The sequence below is a fragment of the Haplochromis burtoni genome, unplaced genomic scaffold, assembly GCF_018398535.1.
Source record: "Haplochromis burtoni strain Fernald_Lab_line unplaced genomic scaffold, NCSU_Asbu1 Contig_1467, whole genome shotgun sequence".
NCBI lineage: Eukaryota > Metazoa > Chordata > Actinopteri > Cichliformes > Cichlidae > Haplochromis > Haplochromis burtoni.
In genome coordinates, this window is record NW_024583828.1 from 5,511 (window position 1) to 22,769 (window position 17,259).

Sequence of the window (17,259 nt, forward strand, 5' to 3'; positions counted from 1 at the left end):
AGTGTTGCTTTATTCTGTGTCTGTGCATAATTTTCTTTCCATCAGTCCATCTGGTTCTAATTTTCCTCCTGACAGAGACTGATGACAACATGGGGGATAACCACACTTTCCTGTACTTTGCATATGGCAGTAACCTGCTAAAGGAACGTCTTCAGCTCAAGAATCCCTCTGCGACAGTGCACTGTGTAGCCAGGCTCAAGGTATGATGTGCTGAGAAAAAAGGGGAAGCTCTCCCATATGAACACATTTAATTATTCCTTCCTTTTGTCACTTTTCAGGACTATAAACTGGTTTTTGGGAACCACAAAGGCCTTGCTAGTGACCGATGGCATGGAGGTGTTGCCACCATAGAGCACAGCCCTGGAGACGAGGTGTGGGGTGTGGTGTGGAGGATGAACGTGTCTGATCTAGAGTCTCTTGACAGGTAAAGTTGTTTTTTTCTCATAGATTTTATTCAGTGTCCTCCTGGTCAACGTGACGTGTAACATTTGTTTACACACTTAGTCAGGAGAACGTGACATTAGGAGCGTACAGTCCTGTGGAGTTATTGGTGAAGACAAAAGGCCAGGACCTCAACTGTCGCACCTACATAATGAACAGCTGTGTGTATGCTCCACCATCACCACAGTACCTAAAGGTGAGATGCTGACTGTAGTTATGATTGTGAGTGTTTCAGTGTGATGCAGGAGCAGAGAAAAATATTTTTGAAATCACAGAAAGTCCAATTAAAAAAAAAAATGTTCACCATTATACTGATGCATTTTTTCTCTCTGATGTCAGTAAATCCCATAAAAATACTAACAACTACAAAGCAAAAACATTTTTTCATTTTTATTTGCATGTTTAGAAACTAAGATGTTAAAGTTAACTGATTTTTTAAAACAGAAAATTACACAACACTAAATAAAACAACATGCCATACTTCCAAAATGAACTTGGACAAATGAAAAATATAGGAAATGTCTTTAACGTCTTTGTCAAATATGGTCACATTAGGCATGGAGGGTATTTGTGTGTTTGTGAGACTGGTATATCAGATTTGAAAATTAAAAATAAATAAATAACAAAAGTAAGAATTTAATGGTCAACACAAAGCTAACTGCTAAGCAATTGGAAGAAACAGCTAATGGCTAATCCCTTGTTTAATTTTAATCAGAAGTTTTAAAAAGTGACATTAAATTGATATTCTTTTTCCACATTCATTTGTAAAATCTGTTTTCATCCTCTAGTCACTGTGACTGTGTGACATACTGATTTGTTATTTATAGGATCTCAAGAACAATGCCTCTTTATGGTACACGGTAACAACTTACACTCATTTCACTTACTGTAAGGAAGGTACATTTACTGTTATTTTGGGTCGTTTCATAATTTTATCAGCAGTATTAAAAACATTCACTCAGATGCCAGTTTATGTATATGTAGCTTAAATTAGTGGAGTTTAATATCACACGATATCCGGAAACCGAAATCAGAAAACCTGAGATGTGTTGATACAATTTTATCATAACTGTTAAGACTGTGATTTGTCCTGTTATATTGCCTTATATCAAAAGATAATGCAATTTGAATGCATTGTCCACCCCATTTATATAACTGATAGAAAGACACAATCCCGTTTTCAAAAGAAACTCAACCTTTTTGATGCTGACGAGATTTTTTTTAAAAGCTATAAAGGAGAAAATAAGAACGTTTTCTGACAGCACTAGCATGTCTAAAAAGAAGCTTCCTGAGACATGAAGATGATGTGGGACCTATGAAATCTTCAATACCCAACATCCAGATGATGGTGAAACAACTAGTAGGTCAGTGTTACAACATTAAGCGAAAGGAACTGCTATCCCAACTCGAGATCGATGAAGTAAAATACAAATGCTGCAGCAAGGGGGACCAAGGGCTTCAGGTCAGTGGGGAGATATCATCAGCTCCAAACAAGATTGGGTACCAAGCATCAGGTTTGTCAGAAGGAATGTTGAGTGCAAGAGCAGCTTGCCTAAAAGATAGGATTCATGGCAAAGCAGGAAACCTTGACCATTGGTAGGTGGTTAACAAGAGTAAGTAAAGCACCCTCAGAAGTGCTACTAGAAGATTTGAATGCAGCATTATGGACAAACCCTACTGCAACCATCACCTAAACCAACAAGCTGATCTACACCACAGCAGCAGTGCCCTCCATGGAGAAGGAGATCAAGGTAGTAAGGAGGGAACTATCAACTGTCAGAGCTCCAGAAAGGTGTAATGAAGAAGGGGTGCCTAAGAAGTACAACAAGCTGCCCATACCTGAGACCTTGGAAACTACCGAGCAAAGACTCATAGCCTTGGCCAGGCGTTTGAAGGGGAATACCAGAGAGATCGAAGGCAGGAGAATAAACCAGATGTTTTCCGCTGAACCATCCAAGGTGTACTCTCAGTGGCAGGGGAACAAAATGAGAACAGCAGCTCTAACATTGGTTGAGACGGAGCAATACTAGAAGAGCATATGGAAGAAGGATGCAACTCATAACAGCAACTCAGGGGCTAGTCAATCTAAGAGCAGACCACAGCAAGCTCCCTGAACAGGGACCAGTAACCATCACAGTGGCAGACATCCAAGAAAGAGTCTCCAATATGAAGACTTGGACAGCACAAGACCCCAAAATGATTCATGCATACTAGAGCAGGGCGATATAACCAAAAATATTTATCACGATACACATTTGAAAATTTGCAATAACGATATAACTGATTGTATTTTAAATATGTAACGCCGGTACATGTACTCCGTTACTCCCCAACACTGTCGGTGAGCTTGTCCAAGTTGCAGCCTCAGTTGTATTTACCTGAACAGCAGCTGGTGTGATGTTTTGCCGCTGTAGCCCATCTGCTTAAGGTTCAACGTTTTGTAGGTTCAAAGATGCTAATCTGAATACCTTGGGGAGAAACGTGATAGATTCTAAGGCCCCGAGACTGACAGGGACCCTAGAAAACATTAAAACAGTCAAATAGTGCATTTTGTTTCCTTTCCTTTTATTTTTGTTTTTTTTTAATGTAAATTATTAACCTGTCATCTGAAAAAAAAAAAAACATGAAAACTGAGACAGCTGGAAATTAAACTCATAGCGAAGTCCACATGAAAGAAACTTCTTGACCTTCTTAATATGTATTAGCTTATCTTATTTCTATCAGAACACAACGTGTTTGTGTTATTTCAGCCAGCATGTACATACAGTGGGGCAAAAAAGTATTTAGTCAGCCACCGATTGTGCAAGTTCCCCCACCTAAAATGATGACAGAGGTCAGTAATTTGCACCAGAGGTACACTTCAACTGTGAGAGACAGAATGTGAAAAAAAAATCCATGAATCCACATGGTAGGATTTGTAAAGAATTTATTGGTAAATCAGGGTGGAAAATAAGTATTTGGTCAATAACAAAAATACAACTCAATACTTTGTAACATAACCTTTGTTGGCAATAACAGAGGTCAAACGTTTACTATAGGTCTTTACCAGGTTTGCACACAGTAGCTGGTATTTTGGCCCATTCCTCCATGCAGATCTTCTCGAGAGCAGTGATGTTTTGGGGCTGTCGCCGAGCAACACGGACTTTCAACTCCCGCCACAGATTTTCTATGGGGTTGAGGTCTGGAGACTGGCTAGGCCACTCCAGGACTTTCAAATGCTTCTTACGGAGCCACTCCTTTGTTGCCCGGGCGGTGTGTTTTGGATCATTGTCATGTTGGAAGACCCAGCCTCGTTTCATCTTCAAAGTTCTCACTGATGGAAGGAGGTTTTGGCTCAAAATCTCACGATACATGGCCCCATTCATTCTGTCCTTAACACGGATCAGTCGTCCTGTCCCCTTGGCAGAAAAACAGCCCCATAGCATGATGTTTCCACCCCCATGCTTCACAGTAGGTATGGTGTTCTTGGGATGCAACTCAGTATTCTTCTTCCTCCAAACACGACGAGTTGAGTTTATACCAAAAAGTTCTACTTTGGTTTCATCTGACCACATGACATTCTCCCAATCCTCTGCTGTATCATCCATGTGCTCTCTGGCAAACTTCAGACGGGCCTGGACATGCACTGGCTTCAGCAGCGGAACACGTCTGGCACTGCGGGATTTGATTCCCTGCCGTTGTAGTGTGTTACTGATGGTGACCTTTGTTACTTTGGTCCCAGCTCTCTGCAGGTCATTCACCAGGTCCCCCCGTGTGGTTCTGGGATCTTTGCTCACCGTTCTCATGATCATTTTGACCCCACGGGATGAGATCTTGCGTGGAGCCCCAGATCGAGGGAGATTATCAGTGGTCTTGTATGTCTTCCATTTTCTGATGATTGCTCCCACAGTTGATTTTTTCACACCAAGCTGCTTGCCTATTGTAGATTCACTCTTCCCAGTCTGGTGCAGGTCTACAATACTTTTCCTGGTGTCCTTCGAAAGCTCTTTGGTCTTGGCCATGGCGGAGTTTGGAGTCTGACTGTTTGAGGCTGTGGACAGGTGTCTTTTATACAGATGATGAGTTCAAACAGGTGCCATTCATACAGGTAACGAGTGGGGGACAGAAAAGCTTCTTACAGAAGACGTTACAGGTCTGTGAGAGCCAGAGATTTTCCTTGTTTGAGGTGACCAAATACTTATTTTCCACCCTGATTTACGAATAAATTCTTTACAAATCCTACCATGTGGATTCATGGATTTTTTTTTCACATTCTGTCTCTCACAGTTGAAGTGTACCTCTGGTGCAAATTACTGACCTCTGTCATCATTTTAAGTGGGGGAACTTGCACAATCGGTGGCTGACTAAATACTTTTTTGCCCCACTGTATGTATACTAAATCACTTATCTGTCGACCTGCTTACAGGCCAAACAGATCAAACCTCTGGCTCACGCTAAGCTGTCTCACTTCCATCTTCCTGACACTGAACCAGCCCACTGATATTTGAAGAAGTGTGTACTGCTCTGCTTATATTTTGCACTCTGCATGTAATTCTTGCAGGTGTTGAGAGCTTTCAGTAAGCTAAATTTATTTAAAGCCTATTTGAGTTTCACTAGGACTCAGAACAGAGACGTATTTTAGTTGGCTGTAATTCATTTCCAATGGCTTATTTAAGTTATATTTGCCAATACTTAATATTATAAATAAAAGAATGAAGTAAAAAAAAATGTACGCAATTTTATAAATACGATTTTAAATTTACTTCCATCTAAAAAGTTCAGATGTATTTCATTTGTGTTTGGTGTAAAGTACCAATCAATGTTAGTAAAAATAGAAAATATAATAGTGTTATGAAAATAATATTAAAATGCAACGATGGCCTCCACACATCTCGTCAGTCTTTCACACAATCAAAAACATCTCTTTAGGTTAAATATTGATTCATGCACAGTATTTTTAGGCGTAGCGTGGTTTGCAATATTAACGTGTTGGGCCCTAAAGTGACATTTTTTATTTCACAGGGCCACGGCTGTAATAAGTGGTTGTTTGAGTTACTGGTGCCTTCTGATCAGCTCAACCCAATTTGCCCATTCTCCTCTGACCTCTGGCATCAATAAAGCATTTTACACCTAGAACTACCACTCCCAGGATATCTTCTCTTTTTTGGTCCATTCTTGTGAACGGTGCAGATGGTTGTTAGTGGTGTGCGGATTGATATTGAAATATTGATTTTATATACTGTTGTTTGTTTGTTTGTTTGTTTGTTTGTTAATTAGTTAGTTAGTTAGTTTGCTTGTTTTAATCAATTTTAAATCATGCTTTTTATTTGTTCTTGTTTCTAATGTCTCTGTAAAGCACTTTGAATCACCTTGTTGTTGAATTGTGCTATACAAATAAACTTGCCTTGCCTTGCCTTGCCTTGCCTTGCTGCCTTGTCTGTTCTAGAATCGATTCTCATATTAAAATATCGATATTTTAGTACTTTGGGGTAAATTTGTAGTTTTTCATTAACAGGAACACAGTGGAAAGAAACTATATCATTCAGATCGTCTAAATTGGAAGGAACTACTTCCTCTTACACCTTTCATAGTCATATGCGAATGTGTTGCAGCCTCTTGGCGTGCGCATTCACAACAATGGCTGAGCGTAAACGGAGTCATGTGTGGACGTATTTTACCTCCACAAACAGCCAAGACATGGTTTGCGATACATGTGGCAAGACCACTAACCTCGTCAAACACCTCAGACTAAATGACATCACAGAATATGATGAGCTTATGTTGAGGTGACATGACAGGTGCTGCTAGGGCGAGACAGACGTCTCTGGCGGAGTCCTTTAGTGCTGCAGGCAACGTGTTCAACTAGCACACAACTTCAGGTTTTTTATTTCTATACGATAATTCTGCATTATTAAGCAATAACAACAAGTAGTCTGATGTTGTCTAATCATTATGAAGCCCTGTTATTACAATTTCATAATATATTATATACTGTATTATGAAATACAATGAAACAATAAGTTTTTGTACAGAATTTTACTTGGTATTGGATCGGAAAGGAAATCAGTGGAATCGCACATCACTAATGGTTGTGCTGACAAATTCCAGTAGATTAGCCATCTTTGGAAAACTCCAGCCCGTCCGAACAACCATGACATAGTCAAACTTCCTTAAATCGCCTTTCTTTCTCATTCAAATGTGTGGTTAGAACTTCATAAGATTGTGTTGACATAGAGATTGTGTCCGTGTGCCTGTGATTAGCTGATTAGATATTTGTGTTACAAACACAGGGCTCTAGAGTGCGACCAATTTGGTCGCAAATGCGACCAAATTTTTCAGTGGTGCGACTAAAAAAATATTTGGTTGCACCTGTGCGACCAACTGTTCGGGTAGCAAAAAAAAAAAAAAAAATCTGCAACCTTCCCTGTGGTCAACAACAGACACACATTTTGCCCCTATCGTGGACTAAACCAATCAGAGATAGTAAGGGGCGGGACCTCTCTGATTGGCCGTGGTCCAGTTGAAAGTGCAGGTGGAAGTGGGAGGTGAGTAGCTTGAATAAAGCGATATCAATTCATTAAATCCTGAATCGACTTTTAAATATAACTGTGTTTTGCCAGAAACGCCAGATTCTCAGATTAAAGCTCACAAAACCATTTCAACAACAACCAAACAGCAGATGAGAGCAGGTACACGGACTCCACACAAAGACGTAAACACAGACCCGACGCATCAGAATCAGCTTTGTCTTTCTCGGCTTTCTCACCCGACGGCCCGCAGACGGACACGCTGTCGGAGCTCAGCGATCCTGATGCGTCCGGTCCGCGCTGTGATTACGTCTTTTTGCGCTGATTCTGAGCTGCAGGTTTTGTCTCTCCAACCAAAATTCACGAGCCAGCAGCAAAAGAAGCAGCAAACTGCGCTTCACATTTGATCAATGTCGTCATGAATTTTGCTGTTTTGCTTCCACGACTATTAAAATCACATCCATGCACAGCTAGCTCTCTCTCTCTCTCTCTGTACTTCAAGAACAGTTTCCGTCTCCAATCTCTGTTTTCTGTATTATTCATTGGCTTATTACCCACCAGTCTACCGTTGTTTACAGCGCTGTGGCTGCTGTCTTTTTCTTTTCTTTTTCACTTAAATGACCTCGGACAAGAAAGCCTGTTTTTTCTGTTGTTCAATACTGAAGAAATTTAAACTTTATATGCAGAACATTGTAGAATATTTTTAAGGTTATCTGCTATAAAAAGCCAGACCAGGAAAATCTCCTTCATGTTTTTCTGTTTTATTCTCAGTTACTTTCACACAAAGGCATCTGCTGTGATGTTCACAATTCTGATGAAGTCAGTACTGATAAATGATCAGAATTATAATATTTCTGACTGTCTGAGGCTAAGTTGAATCGAATCGGGACTTTGAAAACCGGAATCGAATGGATTATAGAAATCAGTGATGATACCCAGCCCTAGTGAGCAGCCTAGGCACGACAGAAGTGGATGTAGCTGTAATAGGAAAAGAACTATTGCTAACTTTTCTGTTAAGTTAAGGCCTGATCCTTCTGAAATTCATAGCCAGTGCTCTGACACGGTGTCATCAATCTTTGAATGCTGAAAAAGCACAGTGTATCCAGAAAAACACATTATATTATATAAATTATTATAAAATTTGTGTGCGCCTAACTTTTGTGCCGGTACGCCTAACTTTTTAAAGTTAGGCGTGCCGGTACGCCCATGGCAAAAAGTTAGTCTAGAGCCCTGAAACAGGTCAATGGGTATACCTAAAAGTTATAGGAAGCTCACTCTTGCTTTATTACACTGAAGACAGTTGACAACTGACATTTGTGGCTGCTGTCATGGTTATAACAAATATATTCTCATCAATTACTGCAGGTGATTGTAATGGGAGCAGAACAGAACGGCTTGCCAAAAGACTACCAGGAGAAACTTCGAGCAATCAAGACCAACATGTATGAGGGTCCCCTACCCATGATGGCTGAACTGGAGCGAGCCAGACGAAGAGCCAAAGAAAAGGTCAACCATCGTTCTAATGATGCCTGATTATCCAATGTAAACCAGGTCCACTTTTTACCTTAGCAAATACTTTATTGGTTATAACACTGTATTTAAGCATGTTGTGCCTTAGTTAGCTGCTTCACCTAATGGTTAACCTTAATTATAGGAGCATAGTTTATGATTCTACTATGCTCCATTGTCAGCCACAGGTACAATAGAATATTAATGACTTTGTCGTCTAATTTGGATTTAATGAAAACTTACAATATTCCTTAAGAAACAATATTACATTTATTTATTTTATGTAAACAGTTTTACCTTCATGTGTTATGGTGAAGATATATTTCAGTACAAAAAGTCCAGAGACTAAGGAATAATTCTATAGTTGGAGAAGTGTTTAAGAAAATGGGTGGATGACAGTCTGTCTTCAAACGGATACATATGGAATTACACAGAAACATTCGTCTCATATTTCACATTCTTCATACTCAGTGAGATAGGTGTTGGTGTTGTGGGAAACATTGTGCCAGGTGCTGCCTGAGATTGTGTGTAGATATCCGACTGTGTTACCAGGAAAGCTGCCTTTCTGACATTATATTGAGATGTGTTATTATCAAATTATTTTTGAAGCATTTGACCACAATCTTTTCTACCAAATATATTCTATATATAAAAGAAAAGGAAAGAACTTTGAGTAAAGTGTATGTTTAGTACATATTTTATCTCTCGTGGTATTTATATATTTCTTACTATAGAATAAAGGATGAAGGAAAAATTATTTATCAAAAAATTCATGAAAATTGATTTTTTTTAAATGAACTCTTTTATGAGTAAATTATAGTGCAAAACAGTTACACACACACACACACACACACACACAGAAACTAGAGCTCAGAAAGGTGTAAATGAAGAAGGGTGCCTAAGAAGTACAGCAAGCTGCCCATACCTGAGATGCCGACGCACACAACACGCACGAGGCAACAGATGGAACGTGAATTTTCTGCGCTCACGCACAATGAAACGAGGCATCAACACACACGCAACACACACACGTCTACACGGCCGATTCGAGTGTGGTCACTAACCCGCATCACACACACACACACACACAGAAACTAGAGCTGCAGAAAGGTGCAACACAGATACAGACGGACAAAATGGTGGTGGCTAACCAACCGGACATAGTGGTGGTAGACAAACAGAAGAAGACGGCCGTAGTGATCGATGCAGCTATACCGAATGATAGCGATATCAGGAAAAAAGACAAAAAAAAATTGAGAAATATTAAAGACCAAGAGAAGAAGAAGAAGAAGACATGGCAGGTGAAGGCAAAGTGGTCCCAGTAGTAACCAGAGAACTCGGTGCAGTAATTCCCAAGCTAGGCGAGTGACTAGGGGGCTAGCTGTTGTTCCCAGGAACAACAGCTAGGATTTCTGTCCAGAACAACAAATTGCACAGGACCTGAGTGTGAAGGATAAAGACAGCCCAGAGGGGCAAGAGGGAATTATACGTCGCGCTTTTTTATGAGAGGTTCTTCATCCTCCAAAATGATCATAAAGCTGAATCAGCAACAATGAAAAGTTTACTGTATATATAAGTCCTAGCTAAACATATTTAGTATCAGCTATCCACACACTTATTCTTTCTTGTATGTTTATTGCTTTAATCATTAAAAACGAGGTGGTTCTAGGATTTAAAGTCATGTTCTTAATGACTTAAATATTTGACTAGTAAACCTTTATTTCAACACGTCTCTCTTAAAAATATATATTTAAACAAAGCCAGCATTGTAAAACCCAACCACATACAGAATTTACAATGAATTACTTTCAGGTTATATGTTTACTTGTATCCATTTCTCTCTCTGTGGTTCATCTGGAAAAGGGATTCATTTGCTACCCCCACTCATCACCTGACTATGTGAAAGGCCAAAACAATTAGGACACACATTGCTTTGCTATGTTTTACAGATCTCACAGCTTGTGAGCTAAAATGCTAGACTGTTCCTCAGCACATACGAGCGCTCCAAACATGCCTAACAGCATGCCTTTGTTTTGATACCTTTGTCTTCTACAGTGTGTTACCTACATTGTTCCCTCTGTTCTGCTTGTTCTTGTATCTGTTGAACTGCAGGGCATTCTCAAATTTACTGTCATCTTTGAATTCTAACACACTGGTGGTAATACTAAAACAATGATCCAAGTGAACAGAAACTCCTTCTGGAATATCCTTACCTGGATTACTGAGCATGCATCACCACACTGACTCGTGAAGTCAACAACATCATTTATCTCTTTGCAAAGTTCTGCTGGGAAACCTTAGTTCAAGGCAGATTCAACTTAACTAAACACTGCAGATCATACCCTAATTTATTTATGAAACAGCTGGGGAAAATATGTTTAAAAAATATATTTAACAAAGCATTTTTTTGTTTCTTTGATAAAAAGCTTGACATATACTCAGTCATGTTGTTAGGTACACCTTGCCAGTACTTGTTTGGACCCCCTTTTCTGTTTATACAAGTGTCAACTCACTGTGATGTAGATTCAAAAATGTGCTGGAAACGTTCTTTCACATTACTCAGAGTGTTTATCGACTGCATATCCATGATACAAATATCCCACTCTACTTAAGAAACCGAAACAACTGTGTTCAAAGAGGAAGCCAGAAACAGTGCATGCCTCTGCAACACTAGCAGCCTGAACTGATGATACGAGGCCTAATTGTGACCCTCCTGTTTTTTTCCAGTATTATTTTGTCCAGTTTTGGTGAGCAGTGTTGGGAAGGTTACTTTTAAATGTATTCCACTACAGATTACAGATTACAGGCCCCAAAATGTATTTTGTAATGTATTCTGTTACGTTACTCAATGAGAGTAAGGTATTCTGAATACTTTGGATTACTTAATATATTAGCATGCTTTTTACAACTACATGAATGTACTATTGCTGTGTGATTTATTACTATGACGAGGTTACTCTCCATACCAACACCAACTAGATGTTTAAATCTTAATATAAATGAGTAACAGTAGGTGGACATTAGGTAAGGCTGCACTTTTTGCAGTGATCTCGTATAGAAAACTATTCTGTGCGTATATAAAACAGGTCCGCGGCTCCGAACCGTAGTAAAGGGACCTCTGGCTAATACGTCGGGTTCGTGTCGGGCTCGTAGCTGAAAACTAGCTTTACTTTGTTGTCTGGGTCAACTTTGCTAGCAGAGACAGAGAGAGGAGTTGAAAGGCTGCTCCAACGAAGCTTATTGTTTCAGAGGAAAACAGGAACATAGCGTACAGCCGAGTCTTAATAGCTTACTTACAACTGGACTACACTGCCCATGAGGCTGCATTCTTTAGGGCTACGCCTGTAACACTCTGCCTATTGCCTTCATGTTAAATAATTTTTGAACAATAAATTTTAAAAAATATTTCTTCACGCCATTATGCGGGTCGCAAGTAGGGGTGACATGGGCCGCGAGATTGGGACACAGACATTAGAGCCTCTTAATGCGTGTTTTGTTTGGGTTTCCAACAGCGTGGAATTATCAGAAAAGAGAGAGCATAGCCGAACATATGAAACAGGAAAATACTGCCGTGCAATCCGTTAATTTCAACTGTAACAGAATACAGTTACTCATATTTTGTATTTTAAATATGTAACGCCGGTACATGTACTCCGTTACTCCCCAACACTGTCAGTGAGCTTGTCCAAGTTGCAGCCTCAGTTGTATTTACCTGAACAGCAGCTGGTGTAATGTTTTGCCGCTGTAGCCCATCTGCTTAAGGTTCAACGTTTTGTAGGTTCAAAGATGCTAATCTGAATACCTTGGGGAGAAACGTGATAGATTCTAAGGCCCCGAGACTGACAGGGACCCTAGAAAACATTAAAACAGTCAAATAGTGCATTTTGTTTCCTTTCCTTTTATTTTTGTTTTTTTTTAATGTAAATTATTAACCTGTCATCTGAAAAAAAAAAAAAACATGAAAACTGAGACAGCTGGAAATTAAACTCATAGCGAAGTCCACATGAAAGAAACTTCTTGACCTTCTTAATATGTATTAGCTTATCTTATTTCTATCAGAACACAACGTGTTTGTGTTATTTCAGCCAGCATGTACATACAGTGGGGCAAAAAAGTATTTAGTCAGCCACCGATTGTGCAAGTTCCCCCACCTAAAATGATGACAGAGGTCAGTAATTTGCACCAGAGGTACACTTCAACTGTGAGAGACAGAATGTGAAAAAAAAATCCATGAATCCACATGGTAGGATTTGTAAAGAATTTATTGGTAAATCAGGGTGGAAAATAAGTATTTGGTCAATAACAAAAATACAACTCAATACTTTGTAACATAACCTTTGTTGGCAATAACAGAGGTCAAACGTTTACTATAGGTCTTTACCAGGTTTGCACACAGTAGCTGGTATTTTGGCCCATTCCTCCATGCAGATCTTCTCGAGAGCAGTGATGTTTTGGGGCTGTCGCCGAGCAACACGGACTTTCAACTCCCGCCACAGATTTTCTATGGGGTTGAGGTCTGGAGACTGGCTAGGCCACTCCAGGACTTTCAAATGCTTCTTACGGAGCCACTCCTTTGTTGCCCGGGCGGTGTGTTTTGGATCATTGTCATGTTGGAAGACCCAGCCTCGTTTCATCTTCAAAGTTCTCACTGATGGAAGGAGGTTTTGGCTCAAAATCTCACGATACATGGCCCCATTCATTCTGTCCTTAACACGGATCAGTCGTCCTGTCCCCTTGGCAGAAAAACAGCCCCATAGCATGATGTTTCCACCCCCATGCTTCACAGTAGGTATGGTGTTCTTGGGATGCAACTCAGTATTCTTCTTCCTCCAAACACGACGAGTTGAGTTTATACCAAAAAGTTCTACTTTGGTTTCATCTGACCACATGACATTCTCCCAATCCTCTGCTGTATCATCCATGTGCTCTCTGGCAAACTTCAGACGGGCCTGGACATGCACTGGCTTCAGCAGCGGAACACGTCTGGCACTGCGGGATTTGATTCCCTGCCGTTGTAGTGTGTTACTGATGGTGACCTTTGTTACTTTGGTCCCAGCTCTCTGCAGGTCATTCACCAGGTCCCCCCGTGTGGTTCTGGGATCTTTGCTCACCGTTCTCATGATCATTTTGACCCCACGGGATGAGATCTTGCGTGGAGCCCCAGATCGAGGGAGATTATCAGTGGTCTTGTATGTCTTCCATTTTCTGATGATTGCTCCCACAGTTGATTTTTTCACACCAAGCTGCTTGCCTATTGTAGATTCACTCTTCCCAGTCTGGTGCAGGTCTACAATACTTTTCCTGGTGTCCTTCGAAAGCTCTTTGGTCTTGGCCATGGCGGAGTTTGGAGTCTGACTGTTTGAGGCTGTGGACAGGTGTCTTTTATACAGATGATGAGTTCAAACAGGTGCCATTCATACAGGTAACGAGTGGGGGACAGAAAAGCTTCTTACAGAAGACGTTACAGGTCTGTGAGAGCCAGAGATTTTCCTTGTTTGAGGTGACCAAATACTTATTTTCCACCCTGATTTACGAATAAATTCTTTACAAATCCTACCATGTGGATTCATGGATTTTTTTTTCACATTCTGTCTCTCACAGTTGAAGTGTACCTCTGGTGCAAATTACTGACCTCTGTCATCATTTTAAGTGGGGGAACTTGCACAATCGGTGGCTGACTAAATACTTTTTTGCCCCACTGTATGTATACTAAATCACTTATCTGTCGACCTGCTTACAGGCCAAACAGATCAAACCTCTGGCTCACGCTAAGCTGTCTCACTTCCATCTTCCTGACACTGAACCAGCCCACTGATATTTGAAGAAGTGTGTACTGCTCTGCTTATATTTTGCACTCTGCATGTAATTCTTGCAGGTGTTGAGAGCTTTCAGTAAGCTAAATTTATTTAAAGCCTATTTGAGTTTCACTAGGACTCAGAACAGAGACGTATTTTAGTTGGCTGTAATTCATTTCCAATGGCTTATTTAAGTTATATTTGCCAATACTTAATATTATAAATAAAAGAATGAAGTAAAAAAAAATGTACGCAATTTTATAAATACGATTTTAAATTTACTTCCATCTAAAAAGTTCAGATGTATTTCATTTGTGTTTGGTGTAAAGTACCAATCAATGTTAGTAAAAATAGAAAATATAATAGTGTTATGAAAATAATATTAAAATGCAACGATGGCCTCCACACATCTCGTCAGTCTTTCACACAATCAAAAACATCTCTTTAGGTTAAATATTGATTCATGCACAGTATTTTTAGGCGTAGCGTGGTTTGCAATATTAACGTGTTGGGCCCTAAAGTGACATTTTTTATTTCACAGGGCCACGGCTGTAATAAGTGGTTGTTTGAGTTACTGGTGCCTTCTGATCAGCTCAACCCAATTTGCCCATTCTCCTCTGACCTCTGGCATCAATAAAGCATTTTACACCTAGAACTACCACTCCCAGGATATCTTCTCTTTTTTGGTCCATTCTTGTGAACGGTGCAGATGGTTGTTAGTGGTGTGCGGATTGATATTGAAATATTGATTCTTCCAATACCAGTAATTTATGTTCTAGAATCGATTCTCATATTAAAATATTGATATTTTAGTACTTTGGGGTAAATTTGTAGATTTTCATTAACAGGAACAGTGGAAAGAAACTATATCATTCAGATCGTCTAAATTGGAAGGAACTACTTCCTCTTACACCTTTCATAGTCATATGCGAATGTGTTGCAGCCTCTTGGCGTGCGCATTCACAACAATGGCTGAGCGTAAACGGAGTCATGTGTGGACGTATTTTACCTCCACAAACAGCCAAGACATGGTTTGCGATACATGTGGCAAGACCACTAACCTCGTCAAACACCTCAGACTAAATGACATCACAGAATATGATGAGCTTATGTTGAGGTGACATGACAGGTGCTGCTAGGGCGAGACAGACGTCTCTGGCGGAGTCCTTTAGTGCTGCAGGCAACGTGTTCAACTAGCACACAACTTCAGGTTTTTTATTTCTATACGATAATTCTGCATTATTAAGCAATAACAACAAGTAGTCTGATGTTGTCTAATCATTATGAAGCCCTGTTATTACAATTTCATAATACTATTATATACTGTATTATGAAATACAATGAAACAATAAGTTTTTGTACAGAATTTTACTTGGTATTGGATCGGAAAGGAAATCAGTGGAATCGCACATCACTAATGGTTGTGCTGACAAATTCCAGTAGATTAGCCATCTTTGGAAAACTCCAGCCCGTCCGAACAACCATGACATAGTCAAACTTCCTTAAATCGCCTTTCTTTCTCATTCAAATGTGTGGTTAGAACTTCATAAGATTGTGTTGACATAGAGATTGTGTCCGTGTGCCTGTGATTAGCTGATTAGATATTTGTGTTACAAACACAGGGCTCTAGAGTGCGACCAATTTGGTCGCAAATGCGACCAAATTTTTCAGTGGTGCGACTAAAAAAATAGTTGGTTGCACCTGTGCGACCAACTGTTTGGGTAGCAAAAAAAAAAAAAAAATCTGCAACCTTCCCTGTGGTCAACAACAGACACACATTTTGCCCCTATCGTGGACTAAACCAATCAGAGATAGTAAGGGGCGGGACCTCTCTGATTGGCCGTGGTCCAGTTGAAAGTGCAGGTGGAAGTGGGAGGTGAGTAGCTTGAATAAAGCGATATCAATTCATTAAATCCTGAATCGACTTTTAAATATAACTGTGTTTTGCCAGAAACGCCAGATTCTCAGATTAAAGCTCACAAAACCATTTCAACAACAACCAAACAGCAGAATGAGAGCAGGTACACGGACTCCACACAAAGACGTAAACACAGAGCCGACGCATCAGAATCAGCTTTGTCTTTCTCGGCTTTCTCACCCGACGGCCCGAGACGGACACGCTGTCGGAGCTTAGCGATCCTGATGCGTCCGGTCCGCGCTGTGATTACGTCTTTTTGCGCTGATTCTGAGCTGCAGGTTTTGTCTCTCCAACCAAAATTCACGAGCCAGCAGCAAAAGAAGCAGCAAACTGCGCTTCACATTTGATCAATGTCGTCATGAATTTTGCTGTTTTGCTTCCACGACTATTAAAATCACACCATGCACAGCTAGCTCTCTCTCTCTCTCTCTGTACTTCAAGAACAGTTTCCGTCTCCAATCTCTGTTTTCTGTATTATTCATTGGCTTATTACCCACCAGTCTACCGTTGTTTACAGCGCTGTGGCTGCTGTCTTTGTTTCTTTTTCACTTAAATGACCTCGGACAAGAAAGCCTGTTTTTTCTGTTGTTCAATACTGAAGAAATTTAAACTTTATATGCAGAACATTGTAGAATATTTTTAAGGTTATCTGCTATAAAAAGCCAGACCAGGAAAATCTCCTTCATGTTTTTCTGTTTTATTCTCAGTTACTTTCACACAAAGGCATCTGCTGTGATGTTCACAATTCTGATGAAGTCAGTACTGATAAATGATCAGAGTTATAATATTTCTGACTGTCTGAGGCTAAGTTGAATCGAATCGGGACTTTGAAAACCGGAATCGAATGGATTATAGAAATCAGTGATGATACCCAGCCCTAGTGAGCAGCCTAGGCACGACAGAAGTGGATGTAGCTGTAATAGGAAAAGAACTATTGCTAACTTTTCTGTTAAGAGCCTGATCCTTCTGAAATTCATAGCCAGTGCTCTGACACGGTGTCATCAATCTTTGAATGCTGAAAAAGCACAGTGTATCCAGAAAAACACATTATATTATATAAATTATTATAAAATTTGTGTGCGCCTAACTT

The 17,259-nt window shown here is 40.0% G+C and overlaps 1 protein-coding gene across 1 annotated transcript; it reads left to right on the plus strand.

Moving 5' to 3' along the window:
- Positions 1 to 75: 75 nt before the first annotated feature.
- ggctb (gamma-glutamylcyclotransferase b) lies at positions 76 to 9,115 on the plus strand (the record flags this gene model as incomplete). Its single annotated transcript, XM_042217011.1, is given in 4 exon segments — positions 76 to 200; positions 279 to 424; positions 505 to 637; positions 8,313 to 9,115. Coding segments are annotated over 4 exon segments (558 nt in total). The 3' UTR covers positions 8,481 to 9,115.
- Positions 9,116 to 17,259: the final 8,144 nt, after the last annotated feature.